This window comes from Andrena cerasifolii, chromosome 1 (assembly GCF_050908995.1).
Source record: "Andrena cerasifolii isolate SP2316 chromosome 1, iyAndCera1_principal, whole genome shotgun sequence".
NCBI lineage: Eukaryota > Metazoa > Arthropoda > Insecta > Hymenoptera > Andrenidae > Andrena > Andrena cerasifolii.
Genome location: NC_135118.1, coordinates 17,230,428 through 17,251,575, shown reverse-complemented (window position 1 = coordinate 17,251,575; position 21,148 = coordinate 17,230,428). Strand labels below are relative to the sequence as shown.

The window sequence follows — 21,148 nt, the reverse complement described above, 5'->3', positions numbered from 1 at the left end:
TAAGAAATTAACGAACAACTTTCGACCGATCGACCACGACGCTAAGAAACGTTCAAATTTTAAACCACAAAATTACTAATCCCAGCCGATGATACTCGAGCAGTAACAGCCATGGAAGCTGTTAGATGATGGTCAACTTTGTTGCGTCACGGAATTACTTTCCCCAGCTCGTCCCGACCTTGCTCGTCTTTTTCCTCTCGCGGCTGCCCGGATCCTGGCCGGATGTGAATCAGTTCGAAATCGACCGGCACATCGATTCGTAAAGGTCGCCCGCGACCGTCAAAGGTTAACGGACGTGCGGCAGCAGGATAAAGTCGACCTTCGAAAAAATGTTTACGAAGGTCCTGGCGAAGGACGCGCCCCTGTTATGACATTCTCCGGCTGCATTCTTTTGAGCCACCACAAATACGAGACGCTGATAAACACACGAAACTTGGACTATAAACCTGGAATTTATATTCTCAAAACTGGTCGGTCAATTCGGTAGTAAAAAATTTATATTTAGAGGTATACAGTACCTATACCGTGGGGGAACATTGGAGAAGCACAAAAATTGTATGCTTTTTGTTACAAAAGATGCAATGTTATGATATTATTTTTAAAGAAAATATACAGTAGCAGACAAAACAGTTGCCACTTTTTCGATTTGCTTTATTTTTCTTATTTTTTAACATCAACTTGGAACTGTGATAAATGTGTTTTATATACATATTCTGATGGATAATTGAAAGCTGCATAAAACCCAGTTAAAATTTATTTAACTAACAACTAATAAATTTATTACATTGAATGGAATAACACATTTTTGGGGCCGGCAAAGGAGCTACCACTTTTGGTAATCTTTTAGGCCGTCCTAAAAGCAGAAGGTGCCCTCACGAAATATCAGATTTTTTATTACCTTTCAAAAATGGTAAGTTTTTAACAGCTTTAAAAGGGGGTTGTCGTGTTTAATGTTATGTAGAAATTTTGTTTATCAGTTAAATAAATCAACTTTAACTAGGTTTTATAAAGTTTTCAATTTTCTATCAGAATATGTATATTGGACACATGCTGCAGTTTTGAGTTGATGTTAAAAAATAGTAGAGATAGAGTGGATGGAAAAAGTGTTAACTTTTTTGTCCGCTACTGTAAAGTTAATTTTAATATTAGGTATACACCCGGGAATTATTTGTGATGTTTCCAAAATAAAAGAAAACTTAAAAAAAAATAACTTATAATCTAATCTATGACGTCCGTAATGTATATTTAAAATTTCATTGAAAACCGTTTAGGCGTGAAAGAAGGACAAACAGACAACGTTTCACTTTTACATATTAGTAGCAATAGCAAAATGTTCCCCCAGTTTGCTGTATTAATCAATTTTTATTTTCATCGTCAGAGATTTTAGAAAGTTTACCTTACGAAATAAGCATAGTTATACAAACTAGAGCAGGTACCCGAATTTTTCTTAATTGTCTTCTAAAATGTCACCACTGGTTAGCCGTTACCGTTGAAAAAATCGGAAAAGCAAACGCGGATCCTCGCGGCAGAGAAAAGCCTCGGTTCCAGGCTTTTGAAATCGTGGCGATCCTTGATGGCCGTCCTTCGCGAAGGTACAGGAAAGGTCGTTCCCCGGACGTTCTCAAATTTTTGCTAAAACCCGTCCCCGGGCTTTTTCTAAGTGCCGGGCCCCTTTCGTTTGATCGCCACAAAGACGTGGACGGAGAGTGGCGCAGATAGGTGGCGGGGCGAAAGGGAGAGGGAAAGATCTCGATGGCCTCGGCGTGCCAGCTCCGCCTCGCGAGGCGCGCGGCCACCAAGTGAAAGTGGGATTTTGCTTTCTACCCGCGGCCAGTGACAAGCGCGCCGTACTCTCGCGAACGTCTCATTTCTGTCTGCCAGGATGCGCCTGCTCCACGTCTGTCGATAACCGACGATACCGGGCCACGTCGACGACGAGAAACCCGCCGAGCCCCCGGCATCCTTGCGATGACAGTGTTAGCCTGACGATCGGGCGGGACGTGCCTCGAAAGCTGTGCATAAAAGTGTCGATATCAAGTGCTGTGCGGCGAACAGTGCCAAAGGACCATGTCTAGACGCAGGAGGAACGGTACCTGGTTGGTGAACGGGATCCCGACGTGCCTGCTTCTCGCGTGCTGCTTCCTCGCGACCGACTGTCAACAGGGTGGGTTCCTTAAAAACAGAAAAGAATAAAAAAACACTCGCGGTAATCCTCTTGCCTCCGACTGCGAATTCGAAGTGTACGATTCGGTTTCGCGTGCCGGCCGCCAGGGCGCGCCAGCGCCCAACGACCGCGCGATCCTTTCACAGCGCACAGACCGAACGCGAACGTTCATTCTCCCAGACGCGCGGCGTGTCCGGTGAGATTTATGAGATTCCAGGTCGCCCGCTTGAATTTTCAGCGCCCCGAGAGGCTTCTTCGAATGCCTTCCAGTACATTGTTCACCTCCCGGTGATTTATAGTCGCCAATTTCGTCTCGAGGAGTTCGTTGAACCGTTAGACCCGCTGAATAGTCCCGTTCGATTTTGACAACGTAATACAGGCAGATCGGGTGGGCGGTATTTATATAATCCGGCGAGCTGGCGGTGTATTACTGTCACGATTCACTGCTCGCAGCCTTTCAGGCGTGAGTCGTGTTCTCTATTTTTGCTTCGTTTTCTCTTTGCTCGCCAGGAGCTGGGAACATATTTATGCCTCGACGGAGATTTTGACTGTGTTAATACTGCAAGTATTCCAGCGTTGTTTTGTCAGTTTTAGCGCAGATATTTGCAGTGACTGTACATCGAGATAATTTCGTAAGACAGACTTATTCGACGCATAGAGCGTAGTGAAGCAAAGTGTGGTTAGGTACGGTTGTACGAAAGGTACGGGCATATTTTCTTGGTCCGTAATTGGGGACAGCAAAATGTTTCGTGCAATCGAATCACAGATCTGTGTGTAAAGAAAACGGTGGATGATCGTCGCGCAACGCTGGATAGTTTGAATTCGTGACCCGGTACGCGATACGCAATTCAATAGAACCGCAATTCCGTACGAGTGTTACGTGTACCGCCATAACGCAATTGGATCTCCATTGTTGGTCGTAATAACGAGGGACCAGCGGCTATCGCGATATCCCTAAAACGGATACATCTAATTCGACATTTGTAGCCGGCACAAAGGGAGATAAAATTGCCGCGACTTCACGCTTATTATTCTATTGCTATACACTGCGCAACCACAATGGCAAATAACTAACGAGCCCCACTCCGGGATCCATGTAAACAAACAGATTTACCGACGCTTAAGCATGTAGATTCTAGATCATTTTGGAGATTCTCGGGAGCTAATTTCACGGGAATATAAGTACGGTTTTCTATTATTTAGTGGAATTAAATTCGGTTTCACTCGCTGCACGCAAGTCGAGCAATTGTATGGTCAGAGCCGCGGATCGAAGTAATCAGAGTAACAAGTTGGAGCTCGATCTGCAATGTAAATTGCGGACGTTAATGATAGTGAAATTGCTTTAAGTTCCGTGAAATTCCGTTGCGTGTCGAATCGTAGAAATTCTTTCACTTGTTTCTGACCGGCCACAGAATTCTTTCTGTGGAAAGTGAAAGACACGATGCCGATTTGTTATTCAATCCCCGCGATATCCGAAAATAGTGCTGCGGGTTACCTGTAGAATGCAATCCCGGCGAGTGCGCTTTTTTTCTTTCGCGTATTCGTTTTTCCACCGAATCGCGATGCATACCGCGCGGAACAGTGACCAGCACGGCGGAGCCAGAAACGTAAATACATATCTGCTTAAAATGTGACAAACAACGAATGTCCCTTCTGTTTGAGCTTTCAGAAAAGAGAGCGTAATCTGTCCTGACGCATTTTGGTGCTATTTTCTAGAGAGAAATACAGAAAATTTTCGATACTGTAGGATGAATAACGCAATATCGTTTTGTTAAATTATTATTCGAGGGTCATTTGAAAGCTTCGCGACCTTAACGGTTGTAACGGAGTAGTATTTTGCAGACCAGGATGAAAACTTTTACCAAATCGGGATCATGGCATTGCCCAACAATGAACCAGGTGTAGAGATTTAAGAGGGGGCTAATGTTGCATGATAGGACGTTTTTTTATTAGTGTCTAGTTTTGTTTTTTATTAACAAAAGCAGATGAAAACTTGGGTTGAAAATCACATGCTCAACTTTGAGTAGCTGCCATTTATCAAAAAATAAAATTTTTCAAAATCAACGCCGACGATTATTCTTAAGAATATTCGTGTGAAATTTTATTCACCTCGATCCAGCCATCTCTGAGATACTTTTGGCACCGCAAATGCTGTAACGATGAAGAGGCCTTGGTATAAGGGGCTGCTTTGGCACCGTTTCTTGAGATATCAAATTTATTTTTTAACAGAATACAGCTTAATTTATACATAACAAAGCGTATATCTCGATTTTTAAATATTACCTTTCTTTATGCGAAAAAAAAATAATAAGAATGACCTATCAAGGGTATGTAACCCCTTCAGGCGTTCTTTCACCCTGAAGAATAAAAAATGAGCGTAAATGAAAATTGCCTGATACTTCTATTGAGGCTGTCTACAAACCAGCACAGTTGCAAAAAAAATCGGGATGTTCGGGCAACCAAATTTCCCTTGTAAGTTTTCAAATCAAGTCCGTAGATATTAGGAAATTGAGTTCCAAGCGCGACCTGATTTTGAGACTCCTTTAAAAGTATCAAACAATATTTTCGTCCGATATGATGTCTTGATACAAATTATACCGGCATTCGTGTGCCACGTGAGCGAGAGTAAACGATTTCCTTGGCGAATACCGAGTCACGGCGCCTCTTTTCGACGTGCATACAGCTTAAAAAAAAATATAAATAAAAATGTTACGTCGAACGATTTTACTAAAAATGCACTAAAAACTAAAAAATAATTCTCTTCTTGCTCTACAATCTCGATGGTGATATGTGACTTTAAATAAAATCATACAAACTGTGATTATTCTTTTTCTTTACAATTGATTTGAACAAGTCTGCAGGATAATATCACCATCGAAATTGTGGTACAAGAAAAGATTTATTTTTTAGTGTTTAGTGCATTTTTAGTAAAATCGTTTAACATACTTTTTTACATCTTTTTTCTAGTTTTTAGTGTTTGTGGATTTTTTCCATTTTTTTTATGCTGGATTTCTTTTTTTTAAATTATATTGTCTTCCAACCTACGCACGCATGAAAAGTTTCAAAACAATTGGATTGGGGGAAGTGGATGAAAATTGAGGTGCCAGATTTGAACCATACACCAAACATACAGAGGATCGAAGCTAACAAGGGAAGATCCCGAAGCCGAATATTCAAAAAATTCTGAAACTTTGTGAATATGTAGAGAATTTCCTCCTGATTACAACGCAATTTTTGTTTGCTGCCCAAATTCACTCGAAGGGGGTGAAATTAACCCTTGACAACTTTGTGTTATAACTCGCGAAGTGTGAGAGATAGAAAAGAAGTTTCAAGACAAAAATTACTTCTTCTAATTAGATCTATCATTTGATGAAAAATTTATTTTACAGTTCACGAATTATAACACAAAATCGATAAATAACCGGATTTTCAGCGGTCAATTACACCCCCTTAGAGTGAATTTGGGCAGCAAACAAAAATTGCGTTGTAATCAGGAGGGAATTCTCTACATATTCACAAAGTTTCAGAATTTTTCGAATTCCCGGGTTCGGAACGTTCCCCTGTAAGTGTGATATCATTTAAAAAAAAAAATTGCCCCGCCAATGTTGTAACAGCTGATGAGGCTCGCAGTGGAATCCCGCGACCAGATTCATCACTAGCTTAATCATTGGCCGAGGAAAATCCAAGGTACAGGATTCCATGTGAAATCTCGTTTCCCACGAAGATGATGACTCGTACAAGGAATAACACTAAAGGAGGCGAACGCTCCACATATAAGATACATGTGTAAAATTCCACGAACGCTATAAATAGTGTTAGGGGATTAGTAAGGCGAGTGATGTAGCTTCTTTCTCAGCTGAGTTATTAACCTTGAAAAAGAAACTCTTCCAGAGAAAGTTCCTGTCAATATGCGCCGCAATATCGGCAGCGCAGTTTCTTCCACCTAGCTTCTACTTCCAATATCAGCTTTCGTCAGGCGGTTCGAATTTTATCGCGCTTAATTGACCCGGGAAAACTTATAGAGTGGAACATTTGGTGGAACGCACTCATAGCGAATTCGGTACCTAGCACTAACTCTGCACTAGAGCACTGAAGAGGTGAGTATGCGCATCCGCCATGTTGGGTCCTCTACCCGCCTTTTTGATTATTATCAAATTCGCATTATAAACCAAATATAAACTTAATATGTAATAAAATACTCTGTGTCGTGCTACTATGCATCAATATCAACAACGCATATTTTGGTTATAAAGTGAATCCGACAATACCCAAAAAGGCGGGTACTCAATAATCTTCCCTCTCTAGAGGATCCGCTTAATGTTCTGCGTATCAATATATTAGCATAATCACAGGATGTAACAAGATATGAGACATGAGAGTATGAGGGAATAATGCTCAGAATGGAGAGATAGAAATGTTTTATAAGGGACTAGAGTTCGTTGGGCTACATAAGAAGTTTTCTTGCAACGCCGCTTTGGTATGGGGAGTATAAATTTTTGTAACTGCACCAGGGGAAAAATAAACCTAACCTAACCTCTAGAGGATCCAATATGGCGGATGCGTATACTAACCTCTTTAGTGCTCTATCTGCACTGTTGCCAGAAAATTACTTTGGTTGATTCTTATAGAGCCAGCTTCGTTTCTATCAGAAACGACCAATTCAAGTAATTTTCTGGCAACAGCGCAGAGTCAGTGCGAGGCACCGAATTCGCTATTAGTGACATAGACATATATAGACGGAGCAGAAGCTGGGACTATAGGCGAGGGGAACGGTAGGCTTGGAGGGGAAAAGGCACAAGTCAGATACAGGCACGTCGGGTTAGCTTCGGAAGCATTCGGTATACATAACCACTGCGTTACCCGATTTCCCTGTATCGCTCCCCTTACCGCGAATCTTACACCCCCCTCAGCTTACGCTCTGTCTATATATGTCTATGATTAGTGACACCAAACGCCGCAGGAAATGCGTCACTAATGGCGCCCGCTGCTCCCGCGCGAATTCAAATATCGGTATTAATCGCGCGCAACTGAAATAACGGCGCGTTCGGTTATGGTGCAGCGGATTTCGAGAGTGGAATTTTTGACGAGCCACGAATCCTATTTAGGCTTCGTTTTCACCGGTACTGTAGGCCAGAAAATGGCGCGGCCATATTCGTTGCGTGCTGCGCGGTTCGCGCGCCTTTTACATGCACACGGAATAAGGAAAGTCACGGTACAATAATCGCGGAACGAGTTGCGTTTCAAAATATCGTCGCAACGTAAACAGGCTGACCCGAGTCTCTCTATAAACTTTACGCATGCGTGATATATATATTTATATATCGCCAGAGAGAATTCTAATCGATTTGAATTCGCGCGAGGTCGCGCCAGTCGCTTATGCGCTTATTTAAAGCGGGAGTGGATAAAAGAGGCTCGGCGAACCGTAGCAACGGCATGCATTTGTAAAACGCGATGGAAGAAGCGTGAACGCGATTGCATTTATATGCCGTTGTTAAATGAGAAGTTGAAATGGTAAACGATGCAAGGGCCGGTGGTTAAAATTTTCAGTAGAAACTAAAAACGCCAGGTCGCTTTTTATCGCTTTTCAAACGCTTTTATCACTTGAACGCTAGGGGCTTTCAGCGTATACCACCTTTAAGCTTCGTTCACATTAGTCAAGCTGAAGAAAGAGTCTCTACTTCGCTTGAAACTTGAAAGAAACCTGAAACGATGTTTCATGTAACGTGGTTTCAAGTTACTGGAATTCAAGCGACTTGAAGCCAAGTAACTTGAAGTCAAGTAACTTGAAGTCAAGTAACTTGACTAATGTGAACGAAGCCTTACAGATTTAGAGGGAAACGAAAAGACTACAGCCGTGAAGATTGCTTGCATTTTTGTCGTTTGTCACCACAGCGAACTTGGCACTTACGATTTTAGCTCTACCTTGCGATAGCCCTAACAGTTATAATAAATTATTCTAACACTTGTAACTTTTACCACCGTATTCTGTACGGACTTCACATCCCTTTCCGCTAAAAAGTATTTTTCAATTTTGTGCCACTGACTTCGTTTACCATTTCAACTACTCGTATTGTACAATCTTCTTAGTTAATATACATACGTATTTACTTAGCTACATTGAATCGCGAGACGCGGGATAAAGACTGTATTAATGTTAACGTGCTCTTTGGCCCGAAACTGGGGAAAAGTGTTTCTTTCTTTTTAATTGAGGCGATGAATTGTTATTAAACGAATGATCATACGTACGCGCACAGTTAGCAATGAAAGTAGACGGTTAATTTCATGGTCTCGTAGGCGCAACGGAACAAAGTTGCAACGCGATATGGCGGTTAAGGCAACTTGCGTTGAAATACAGATCGGGGGTACGCTTGCAGAAAGTGAATAGCGTAGGCTGACGCGGCTTGTCCCTAAAGGCAAAATTAGGCTCAGGCGCAAAGTTGGGGCGCAAAATGGTCCTTTCATTGCTGGCATTTTTTATAATAAAGTTTTAAATGAAATAATATAAGTGGGACTATAAATGTTTTATGCTATGAATAAACATTCGGAGTAAGGTCATCAAAGAGATCAAGTAATTCCTTATCCTTATCCTTACTAATATATAAAAGTGACACGTTGTCTGTTTGTTGGCCCTTCACATCTAAACGGCTGAACGAATTTCATTGAAATTTTGAATATACATTACATACGTCCTAGATTACATTATAGGCTACTTATTTTTTTTTGTTTAGGCTTTTTTTATTTTTCAAACATCACAAATAATTCCCGGATGAATCCAGGTAACGGGTCTGGGTTAGTCCTTCGTTCACGTTTAAACGGCTGAACGAATTTCACTGAAATTTTGATTATACATTACATACGTCCTAGATTACATTATAGGCTACTTATTTTTTTGTTTAGGCTTTTTTTATTTTTCAAACATCACAAATAATTCCCGGATGAAACCAGGTAACGGGTCTGGGTTAGTCCTTCGTTCACGTTTAAACGGCTGAACGAATTTCATTGAAATTTTGAATATACATTACATACGTCCTAGATTACATTATAGGCTACTTATTTTTTTGTTTAGGCTTTTTTTATTTTTCAAACATCACAAATAATTCCCGAATGAAACCAGGTAACGGGTCACCCAGTGTATTATAAATGGCGTAATTTAACAAATTCGCCTAGGACCCAAAACCCCCCCGCGGGGTTTTTAATTTAGGGGACGAATAAGTGGCGACGGTGCGTCTGCGTGCATCATTTTATTGTGATAAAAAGGAAACGGATTATCGTATTTCGAGAGGGTGGTGGAAAAGCTGTGATCGCTACTTCGCCGAGAGAAACGCGAGTCAAAGAATCCGCGCGGACGTGTATGTGACGAGAGCTCGGGCGATCAAGTCGAAGGACGATCGAAAGGAGAACGGCTGCACTCGGCCCATTATTTATACAGCTTCGTTGCCGAAGCCTAGCACGCGCGACTTCTCGCTCCATTCGTGCACGTACACCCGTTAGAATTCAGCAACGGACACTTCCTGCTGTCCCGATCGTGAAAGTATATATCGAGCAAGTTCCACTGAAAATATCAGCTAGATCCGTGTTTACGTTTCCCTACTGTGGAACTGCAAATGCCGATTTGCTGTCGTATTTGGTGTAGCTGAGTTTTTGCAAAAGCAACTGATGAGTCCCTGCAGATGACGCTGTAAGTGTCAAGATTGAAGGAAAAAAATAATAATAATTTATCGGAACTGTTCCACGCGCCAAAGTGTAATACTATAGTTTGAAATTTGATTTTTGGCACTCACAGTGCTTTCTGCAAGGACTCTTCAATAAATTGTCGGAGGAAGGTCGTCGAGAAGCATATTTCCATTCGTGACATAAACGAAGTTGCATAAACGCGAAACGAGATACGCGGTTGCAGGCCGACTTGCATATTCCGTCGGCAGCCGATCGCGCGGAAATTTTCGCAGGTATCCGCGCGCTGCGCTTATGATAACGCAATCTCTTCTGACGTGGGAAATATATCGCGATCGTTGAACCGTATCGCTCGGTGCCGGGGCAGGAATATTACGTTCGCTCGAAAACAAGCAAACACGTTGCTCGAACGATAATTGGGGATGAATGAGTCAGCTATGCATCAGGGATGAAATCCGTAGGATCCTTGGAGCAGTCAGGACTTAATCTTGGGGGAGCCGAGTTGAGCGGGTCAATTTTTTTTATTGCGAATTTAATCGAATTCATTGGGTGGTTATAGAAATTTATTTCAAGAATACAATGCAGGTTTTATTCTCTTTTACAAAGCTCTTGAATTACTTCGGTCGTGGCTACATTAAGGGATTACGCCACCCTGAAAGTTTTGAAAACACGATTTTTTTTTCTTTGCATTTTTTTATTACGTGAAGTTTTAAGAATAATTTAAGTCATTGTAGACGCAAAAATTCTCTAAAATAGCTGAGTTATAGGCTTTCAACGAGGCGCGGATGTCGATATTCCGCAGCAGGTAGCGACCATTCTACTTTTCTTCTTTTGCGTTTTTCTCGAAACTACATTTTCAAAGATGACCCATCAAATATCTCCAAAACTATTTTTCCGATTGAGTTCAAACTTGGCACGCATATTCTTAATGGTATTATCTACGATGTAGCATATCAGTTTTTCCATCCTATACCCCATTCGTATATAATTAATTGTTTAAATTCGTTTTTTCATGTGAAAAACGTATAATTTTTTCACTTTGCTCTCATTCGTGCAATAAATTTTTTTTCCTCAAATCCCTATGCTACATCGTAGGTATTTTATTAAGGAACACGAAAATCATCGGGTTTTTGATTTCAGACGAACATGTTCGTTATAATTTGTTAGGTTAGTCACGCGTGTAACGGCGGACGAGCTTCGCGGGAGAACAAATAACTCGGTCATTTTTTAATATTTTTGTACAGTATTTATACAATATATGCACTAATACGTGCTCTACCCACAAGAAGAAAATAAATAATTTTCCACCTCATAGTATCGGTAAAAAAAATTCGTCTAGTTTAGTGCTGTTTCGAGCGCCTCGGGGTGGCGTAACCCCTTAATATCCTTTGTCCGTTTTCTTTGGGGGTGCCTGTTTCGATCTTTCCAGTTTTAAGATCGAAACATGGGTTTAGGTTTTTGTTTTAACTTTGCGCTGTATACCTTAGTAGTTTATGCTTCAAATTTTGATTGGGTCAACAGAATCTGAGGACCTCGGCTATAATCGGGGGTCTAACTTACAGTATTCGAAGCGTTTGAAAGTATTGAATTCCACATCGAGTAACTGAGTCGTTGGAATTCACAAAGATAATTCGCAAACCATTGAGTCCTTCTAATGCGTGCATATTTTAATAAATTTATAGCACGCGGTGATTATTAATAGATGGCAAAGCGGAATGGAGATGGTGGAGATAGGAGGACGGTGGAAATATGGATCACAATAAAGCCACCTCAGCCTCTCCTTTATTAAATGAAATGCAGAGAACCGGCTTGGGAACTTGCACTTCGAAGAGTGCAAGTGAACTTTAGCAAGCTGCGATTAAGCTGACGCATATGCCGGATTCGGCAGCAAGAAACCGAGTAGCCGCCTGGGGAGAAGCGGTTCTGCAGGGACCTCGCCGCGATTAACGCATTCGGGCGGCGTAACCTCGCCTTAATTTATATTCGCGCTCGGATTTCGAAGCCCTCGAGCCTTGTCGATTCCATCGCGCCGACACGCCCACGGAACTATTCCAGTTACGAAACCGAGCGATACGAGCCTTTTCAACAATATGTATCTCGCATTGCCTCGGCTTGAAAGCTTCTAACATTCTTCTCTGCTGAATAACCTTGCCCGGAACTGGGCTCCTACACAGGACAAAGCGCGATTGCTGGTACAATAAAACAGTGGGGTGATTGCGAGACTTATTAAGACCTTTGCAAAAGAATACTGGATCGAATCAATATTATTCTTATTCTCTATTATTCTTATTCTCTATTATTCTTATTCTCTATTATTCTTATTCTCTATTATTATTAGTCTTCTTACATCTTGAGATAAGGCGAGGTAAGACCGCCACGAATATTTAAAAATCTATTTAAATATCGACGGCAACCGTCAAGAGGACTGCGATTTATATCTCACGTTTTCGGTAAGACAGTTTCATCGTATTGCACGCGTAGCTGCGAAAGTAGAGCGTGCTCTTCCCTGGCCGAAAGCTAGGGGAAGCCGGACACCATGGCGAGTGTGTTCACCAATAACGAGACAGAAGCTATTGCTCGCCACGGTTGTCCTGCCGTTTGTTCGTAAGTAATTACCACCTGTGCACGCCACGGCACTTTGTCGAATCACCGTTCAGCGTCGCGTTAACTCGGAATAAGTTAACGAGCCTGAAAATTGAACGATTATTATTTAACAGCGCGCGTCCCGGAGGAGTGCTGGATGGTGTGCGTGCTCGAGGCTTTGTTTACACCCGAGGTTTTCCACGGAGCCGGGAGAAGGAAAATCGGACTCTTCCTCGAACAAACCGGCGTTGCAAAACACGGGCGAACAATGCTGGAAAGCGTGTTCGCTTTCTTTCAGAAACTGCTTCGGACAGTTTCTCACGGAACGCGCCACTTAAGTCCACGAAGGGGCAATTCTACGCGTATATCGAGCGGGCTTATTGTCGATTTCCACTGCCCTGGCTTTTAGTTATTCGCAGTGGAAGTTAGGCAACCCGAGAATTCAGAAAATTAGGCAACTTTGTGTCCAAGCAGCTCTGTGTTCATCTGTGAGGCAAACCTATTTTTTGCTGGTGCCATACTGCGGTTTTAGGGGGTGAAATCATCCCTTGAGGACGCTGCAGAATTTTCGTTTTCGTGGAGTATCTGGAGAACGATGAGAGATGTCGAAAAGAAGTTTAAACAAAAGTTGCATATCTTTTTTATGTCTACAAAGCTGCGTAAAAATAATTATCGATAAATTCATACTTTTCAAGTTACCCCCACCACTAATCCTTAATTCGATAATTATTTTCGGGCAGTTTTGTAGATTTAAAAGAAGGTGCCATTTTTCTTTGAACTTCTTCTCGATACCTCTCAACGTTCTCGAGATATTCCGCGAAAAAGAAAATTCTGCTTATTCGTCGAGGGGTGGTTTCACCCGCTAAAACCAGACTATGGCATCAACAGAAAATAGTTTTTTTTATGAATGAAATATCATCAAATATTGTAATTTAAAAGAGTTGAGAGAATCTTAAAATTAATTAACAATATCATAACTCACATATGAGTTATTGCTGATTTGAGTGATTTGCTACACGAAAGAAGAGAATTGTTTTTAAAGGTATTTCAAGCCCCTATGTTTAAAGATCACCCATCACTTTCGGTGTCAGGGAAAATGGACATTTTATTTTAGAACGAAAATCTAAGCTAGTATTGTCGATGAAGAAATAAAAAGCTACAGGCAAAAACATTTTGCTACCTTTTTTAATTTCTTTCGCTCAAAACTTGCCGCCCTCAACTTTCCCACCTGCAACATATATATATATATCTACAAATCCGCCCCTGCATCCCCAATTGAAGTTACTGAAAGATACCATCTTTAGCTCCAGAAGAATCTATCCCTTACAGCTTACAGTGTGTTCTGTTTAAAATAAATAATTTTTTTATTTCTTTGACTTCCAGAAACGGCCGAGTCCTGGGACAAATTGTCGCGGCTAATCCCAACGAATTCAGTGTACGAGCAGCAAGAGAAGAATGCCTCTCCCTCGGCTAATAATCCAGGAGAGACGTTCTCGCGCTCCTTGGACGAGAATAATGTCATGGAGACGTCCAAGACTAATGAGAAAAATAATGAGCACGAGGAGGTGGGGGACGAAGAAGTTTACGAAGACGAGTACGAGACTGAATCGGATCCAAAAGTGAAATCCGATGATTCGGAGTTTTCGAAAATCACCGATGACACGGGCAGGCACGAAAACCCTTCGTCTCCCATAAATCCCAAGATGGACGACACGTCCAGGGATGAGGATTACGTCGAGGACTCCTCGACGAATCCACACGACACGTATTATTATTATTATTACTACGACGATTATGAGAGTAATAATCGTTCGCGGTACAAAGCCGTAGGTGAGATCCGTTGAAATTCTTTATTAATATGTAAGCGAGATTGAGGTGAAACATATATTGCGTGGAATATTGGTGTTTTTGGATTTTAAATTGCATTGAGCTTTGAGCATTGCGTGGATTTCTACCACAGAATTAAGGGGATGTTCCGGTCTAGAGCCCACCAAAATAGGTGAGCTTTAGGAATTAATTAAAGCAAAATTACCACGATTAATTTAATGAGACATCTTCCATTGTATTAAGGACGTCTGAAACTATAGAAATATATTTTTCTTTTTGTAATTAATCATTGCAAATGACACTGGGGAGTCGTGGAAATCGAGGCGCCCAAAAATTCATCCAAAACAAAGCCGGATTATTAAAGGGCTTGAAATTCCCTAGACCGGAACCTCTCCTTGAGTTGAAGTCCTCTGTTCTCTTCGTCAACCTAGCTCCGCTTTCAGTACCGATTATCTTATGGTCCCCATTAATTAGCGTGTCACTGCGAGTGTAGTCGTTAAGGGGTTATACATAGTTAGGCGGCGGAAAAGAGGCGAATGTTTGTGAATTTTTTTTGAAAAAGCGGAAGCATATATTTTTACAGAACTTTTTGCACTTAAAAGAACAACATTTAAAGAACATTTGGTAATTTTTTCGTAGAAAAATATTTACGTTCGTAATAAAGTAACAACCGACATACAAGAATCCTTTTTAAAAATTTAGTTTTGCGGTGAGCACTGCCATTCGGAACCAGATTATCTAAAATAAAAAAACAGAAAAGATTTCGTTAGTATATGTATTAATGTATCCTCTGATTGACGGAATTTCCGAAATATTAATTTAAAACAACAAGGCGGCTATTTAAAGTTGAAATCCTAAGTTTTTCGAGCAAAAATCAGGCGAAAAAATTCAGGATTTCAACTTTAAATAGCCGCTTTAAAGAACCCCTTAATGGGAGCACATGCTTACCTTACACGAGAATAATTAGTTCACACCATTTTATAGCTACACACAATATATTCAGCAAAATGAAGAATAGACTAACAAGTATGATCACAGTTAATCAATCTTAGCTCGCATTGCCCGCTGACAGCTAAACTACCGATATCTGATCAGGCATAGGGATCTTCGATCACAGAAGCCGATTAATTCAAACGACAACACGGCATCACAGACAACTCCACAAGCACGAGCCACGCACAGCCCACTTTTTCTCATGACGCAACGCGACAGTGTCAAATAATTACAATCTTTATAAGCTCCCCATTACGTAAGCTGGTTTCATCACCCCCGTTGTGGAAACTGTCGTGCGTAGGAAAAGACACGCGACGAGTCAGCGCCACTTTGACATAGTCACCAGTTAAGCGTCATTGTAAAAAAATAATTCTTGAAACAACCCCCACAGCGAGCGCCGACACCCTCGACTACCCGGACGCAGAGGAGGAGGAGAGGGAAGCAGAGGAGGACAGGGAAAAGGAGAAAGAAAAAGCCACCCCCGTAAAAAACGCAGAGGAAAGCGATGGCAATTCCTCCGAGGATATAGAAAAGATCACAGACTCGCATCCCCTCGCAAACGCCAGCAGTACCTCGTCGGATCTCGTCGAGGAGACGGACCTGGACACCGGAATCTCGGTTACGAACGGCGACGAGGGCTCCTCGATGGAGGGCAGCGACAAAACCTTCGCCTTCGTCGGGCCACCCAGAGCCAACTCTTCCATGGACGCCTCGATTTTAATCGGCGAAGCCGTGGTGTCCGTAGTGACCACGAAGAGCGTCGTCAACGGCACGATATCCGTCCCGACGACGCCCTCGCCGACCACCACGGGGCAGGTCGCCGCGCCGCCGTCTTCGGCGTACGTGGCGGCAACCACGGAGCAGCCCGTGACGGCGGTGACGACCGAGGACACGTCCAGGATACTGGCGTCGGTTCAGACCAGCCGCAGCATATCCGGCGCGCGGTTCTTGCCGTTCCCAGTGATAGATCGCGTAGAGCCGATCAACCCTAACGGCGAGAAGAAGACGTCGCCGCCGCCGGAGTCCACGGAGAGCATCATCGACAAGCTGGACAGGGTACAGTCGGAGTTGTCCAGTGGCTTCCTCGTTGGTGGCTTCAGAACCGCTGGCAATGCTCCCCAGTTGGATGTGTTGGGCGATCGGGGTAATAGTAGACGAAAGTTCACCACTACCGCTAAAACACCGGTGATTAGCAAATTCGTGCCAAGGCGTTATAACGATAAGAGGAATGATCATGCTACGCCCAGACCGCGGGTAGAGACTACGCTGGATAGCCTGGAAGGGCTTCTGCCGCGAGATTACCTCGGCAAAAGCTCTAGCACCGCGACCTCTGCGCCCTCGAAGACTGGTTTCAGGTCTGTATCGCTTCGGTCTGTTTGGTTTTCATTGCTATTATTTTCAAACGAGTAGTTATTTTAGCGCACGATTTCTGCGAAGAAAGCATTTCTGTTGGCTGGTTGGAGGCTTTTATTCTTCACTTCCTTTCCTTGATCCCTGTAGGGGTAATTATGGGAGAGTTACCGCACCTTACGTGAAATTGTCGCCATATTTAAATTTTGCCATGGAAACTCCTTCCCAGGATACATATTATTAGTTGGACATATTGTGCTTCTACTTGCAAGAAAATTAAAAAATTTATATTTATCACCCTTAAAGAAATAAATCCAAAAATGTACTTTTGTTGGGAGGGACGCCGGGCGTGATGCCGCATTTCGAAACACTTAATTTTCCATTTAAACTTGTTAATTTTAAGTTTTTATTTAAAAAAAGAGTAAAAGCAAGGTATCTGGGATAGATGCCGCACTCTAAATCGGGATAGATGTCGCAATAGATGTCTATTGAGGCAAAGTGTATATGCAGAAGTGTATTAAGGTTCAGAGCAATTAATTCTCTGGGAATCAACTGTTTCGACCAACTCTCCGGCCCGACCGCGTCTCCCGGATTTACCTTACCCGCAAAATCTTTAAAAGTAATAAGGGAAGCAGGTTCTCGCTTAATAAACCCAACCCAGCAGCCTAAAACAAATAAAATCGACAGAGCTGTATTTTATTCCCGACAACCCTGAAATACCGAAAGTGCGACGCCTTTGCCAGTGCGGCATCTCTCCCATAACTTTCTTATTATTGCTATCGAAGCAAAGAGAAAGAAATAGAAGGATGATTTTAATAAATGTGTAACAAATTTATTGATTCTGTTTAGATGGCCTACAAAGAGCACAACGCCAGAGGCAACAACAATCCAACTCACGACTACTACTCCGCCTGCTACCACAAAGAAGGCTAAGAGCAATGTGTTTGTCCAAGACATCCACGCCTTCTTACCCCCCGGATACAAATTGAGGAAAGAAGACACAGCGACTACAGAGAGCTCTGTGTTAAGCGATATCCTTGCAAAGTCCCAGGTGGATATCTCGTCGCTGCTGCCACCCGATTATAACAAGAAGAAGAGCGAAGGGAACCCCACCGTGAAGAGTGTGTCGACTGCGACGACGACAGAAAAAAGTATCGAAGCCTCAACGGAGAAGACACCAGCCGAGAAAGCGATTCAGGATTTGTTCGCGAAAACCAAGTTCGATATTTCCGCCTTGTTGCCACGCGATTACGAGCAGAAGAATGTAAACCATAGTACGGAGGCCAAGGACGTTGCAGTGGAGATTAAGAGTTCTACTGAATCTAACGCTCCTGCAACCACAGAGGCTGCTCCTTCTGCAACACCGAAACCGGGGGGTTTGAAAATTGTGTTTCCCAGCAGACCAGGTGGAAGGAAGCCCATTCATAAGATTACCACTCCACAAAGCCCAAGAGGCGACGCGGCCGTCTCAGTTACGCCGAAAATACAGAGGGGATGGCCGACCAGGTAGATTTGATAAGGGGGACTCCTATTTTTTGGGCGAGAAACATAAGAAAATTCAGGATTTTTTTTTTAAGAAACTAGCGATTTGATTCGTTAGAGATTTGGACCATGTGTTTATGCATATTTGAAGAACAGTTTTTTGCGCGGTGTGACAGTCGATCATGCATAACTTCTATATTTATTATTCAAGAGTAATAAAAGAAACACCTGCAACTTCTTCAAAGTAGAATCAAATCGCTAAGTAGTCTCTCACAAAAAATCTCAAATTTAGCTATGTTTTAAAAAATAGAATTCCCTTTAAGATGCTCTATGAATTTTAAGCTCGTGGTTCGAATTGAATTGAAATGCAAATTCCAGAGCCACCACAGAATTTACTGGATGGCCCACTCCGTCGACAACACCAATTTCGATAGAAAAATTACTGGAAGCAGCTCGAACGGCAACGATCTCCTCTATGAACGCATCACTTATCCCAATAACCATAACATCGAGCACCACAACTACGACAACCACGACGACCACGCCTAGACCTACCACGCCAGGAATCTGCGAGCAAGAATGTGAGGTTGCTGGAACCATAAGAATAATTGGCAACGCAACTTGGGTACCAGAGTTGCTCGACCGAAATACCCAAGAATGGCAGAATCTTGCTAATGAAATCGAACAGGAGGTACCCTTAGGAGTTTATTATAAATTTTGCTTCTTCAGTTTACGTAAACTCTCACTCATTCATATCTTTGCAGATGAACTTCATATTCTCAAAATCTTCCGTCCTAGCAAAGTGGTACAAAAAGATCAGAATCGATTCGTTCAGGTAACGATTAAGGATAACTGATTTTTAACATAATCGTTGCAAAGAATACCTGGATGATTTGTAAACGTACGAATTACAGCGAGGGCAGTATACTAGTGGACTATTTCGTGGAGCTGGATAACTTGGAACAAAATGTGAATACTCAAGAGTTGAAAGTGATCTTCCACGACGCGTTACGCACATACAACACAAATAGATGGAACGATACGAATACTAAGAGCTCGATAAAGCTGGGCTCATTTGCAATTGACCCGAAGTACACGGACTTTGTGGGTATGTTACTCTATCCGAGAATGCTTGTTTCGTAAAGATTCTTAGAGCGATATCCAACGTGAGAAATGATTCTCTTTTAGTGATACCTAAAGTAACCACGCCTCAATACATCGAGAAGGACGATAGATTGATCCCACAATGGGCCATTGCTGTAATCGTGATCGGCGTCGGTGGTTTAGTCTTTATCATTATATTTGGCGTTTCAGTTGTAAGTATCGCGCTGTTAAAAGTCGAAATGTTGAGGCTGATGGTCACTGTGGTGCCTTTTAATTTCCAGCTAATAAACCGTCACAACGGCTCGAAATTAAAACCATCCGTGTCTGCGATTTACGAAGAGGAAGTGGCGAAGAATATGTCCAGTCACAGGTCCAGTGACTATTCGAAACCAGTGCATACGATTTGGACTGATCCGGACGTTTCTTGGAACGACAAGTCTTTTGAATCGACCTCTAACAAGGTAAGATCTGAAAATGTTGTGGACTTATTTACGTCTAATAGTCGGTATAAGTGTGAGTTTGAATGAGCCGAATGTATGGGGAATGAATAAGTCAAGAGTTGGCTGCACTGGGCGAGAGCGAAAAGACGCAGTTGCTGAACTTAACAGAGATTCGTGAGAAACATGGACCTAAGAATTAAATGGACGGAGCACAAAGGGCGGTATTCTCAGTTGCTACTTATGCTTAAGCATGCGGCATCTTCTACTAACCTATTAGCTCGTAAAGGATGCCGAATGCTTAAGAATGAGTAGCGACTGAGAATACCGCCCAAAGTCTCAACATGGACGAGAGCTTGTCATTGGCGAAGTAGCACGCATGCGTCACGCTTTATTTCAAACGGAATGCTTATATAGGGTGTATTAAAATATGCTTATATGCATAAAACTATACATATATATGCATACTTATATATTACTTATATATATGTACTTACATATGAGCCTCTTAATTGACGAGTAGTATAAGTTTTACCAAGTCTTAAGACACCAAAATATAATGTTGCAATTACGAATTAACGTTTCAAACTCAACGACAAACTTGACCATAAAAAAAAATATAAAAGGGGCAATGCTTCTTAGGGCGGTATTCTCAGTCGCTACTTATTCTTAAGCAAATGCTTAAGCATGCGGCATCCTCTACTAACCTAGTAGCTAGTAAAGCATGCCGAATGCTTAGGCATTTGCTTAAGAATAAGTTGCGACTGAGAATACCGCCCTCATCAATGATATGTCACTGTCATTAAACAATCACCGACCGTCCACCACCGCATGCGCAGTATCATGTCCCCCCTTACTTATACGAGCTTTGGCCCCGCAGCTTTGTGCTCTGTCCATTTAATTCTTAGGTCCATGGTGAGAAAGCGTGTTGTGCACAGAGAGATTTGTTTTTCAATATTATCATAGTATTATTAAACTTATTATTGGAAATCCAATGCCTAGTTAAACATTCGCTTCCTATCTCCCACAAATGTTCCTGGACATAGCAAGCTTATTTGAGTACATTGTATGACATCTTCTCTTATTCTAAAGGTGCTTGTCGAAAAATCATTTGAAGACAACAAGAAATACAATATGTACGATAGTTGGCGATCGGAATGGAATGGTTATTATTGTAATGGAGGATCCCACGCTAGTAGTAAATATGGCGGCTACGATAGTACAACAAATTTATCTAGCCGCCATCATCCCGATTATGACACGAATTTTTAAAGTTGACGGTAATAAAATAAAGTTTCTATCAACTTTGATTCTATCTAATTTATTCAGTGCCTTAAGTGAATATGACATAGATATTGCTAACAACACTGACATGTATATTTCGCTTAAACAACTTAAAAGTATCGCATTATAAAACAATCGCGTGTCGTGTATCACTTAAACGTTTTAAATTTACTACACTTATGTATAATATTCTGTATAGTCGTTATACCGAGCGAACAGTATCTTGTATTTTTTACCCCACAAAATTGTTACT

The 21,148-nt window shown here is 41.9% G+C and overlaps 1 protein-coding gene across 2 annotated transcripts; it reads left to right on the top strand.

Annotated features, from left to right (window-relative positions):
• The first annotated feature begins 1,753 nt into the window (after positions 1-1,753).
• Positions 1,754-20,972, top strand: LOC143367885 (uncharacterized). 2 transcript variants are annotated; one of them, XM_076810145.1, is made up of 10 exons: positions 1,754-2,164; positions 13,802-14,248; positions 15,630-16,593; positions 17,438-18,094; positions 18,449-18,761; positions 18,835-18,905; positions 18,985-19,178; positions 19,259-19,386; positions 19,456-19,635; positions 20,704-20,972. In XM_076810145.1, the coding sequence occupies exons 1-10, from the start codon at positions 2,068-2,070 to the stop codon at positions 20,881-20,883; spliced, it is 3,231 nt and encodes a 1,076-aa protein (XP_076666260.1). In that variant the 5' UTR covers positions 1,754-2,067; the 3' UTR covers positions 20,884-20,972. The 2 variants fall into 2 exon arrangements, with proteins under 2 accessions (XP_076666260.1, XP_076666269.1); XM_076810154.1 differs by lacking the exon at positions 1,754-2,164 and adding an exon at positions 2,506-2,627.
• Positions 20,973-21,148: the final 176 nt, after the last annotated feature.

Excerpts from the sequence above, each read along its gene's own strand:
- LOC143367885 (XM_076810145.1), top strand. The coding sequence starts at position 2,068 with ATGTCTAGACGCAGGAGGAACGGTACCTGGTTGGTGAACGGGATCCCG. Across the intron at positions 2,165-13,801 it reads CGCGACCGACTGTCAACAGG|AAACGGCCGAGTCCTGGGAC; the intron begins GTGGGTTCCTTA and ends TTTGACTTCCAG. Across the intron at positions 18,906-18,984 it reads ATCAGAATCGATTCGTTCAG|CGAGGGCAGTATACTAGTGG; the intron begins GTAACGATTAAG and ends TACGAATTACAG.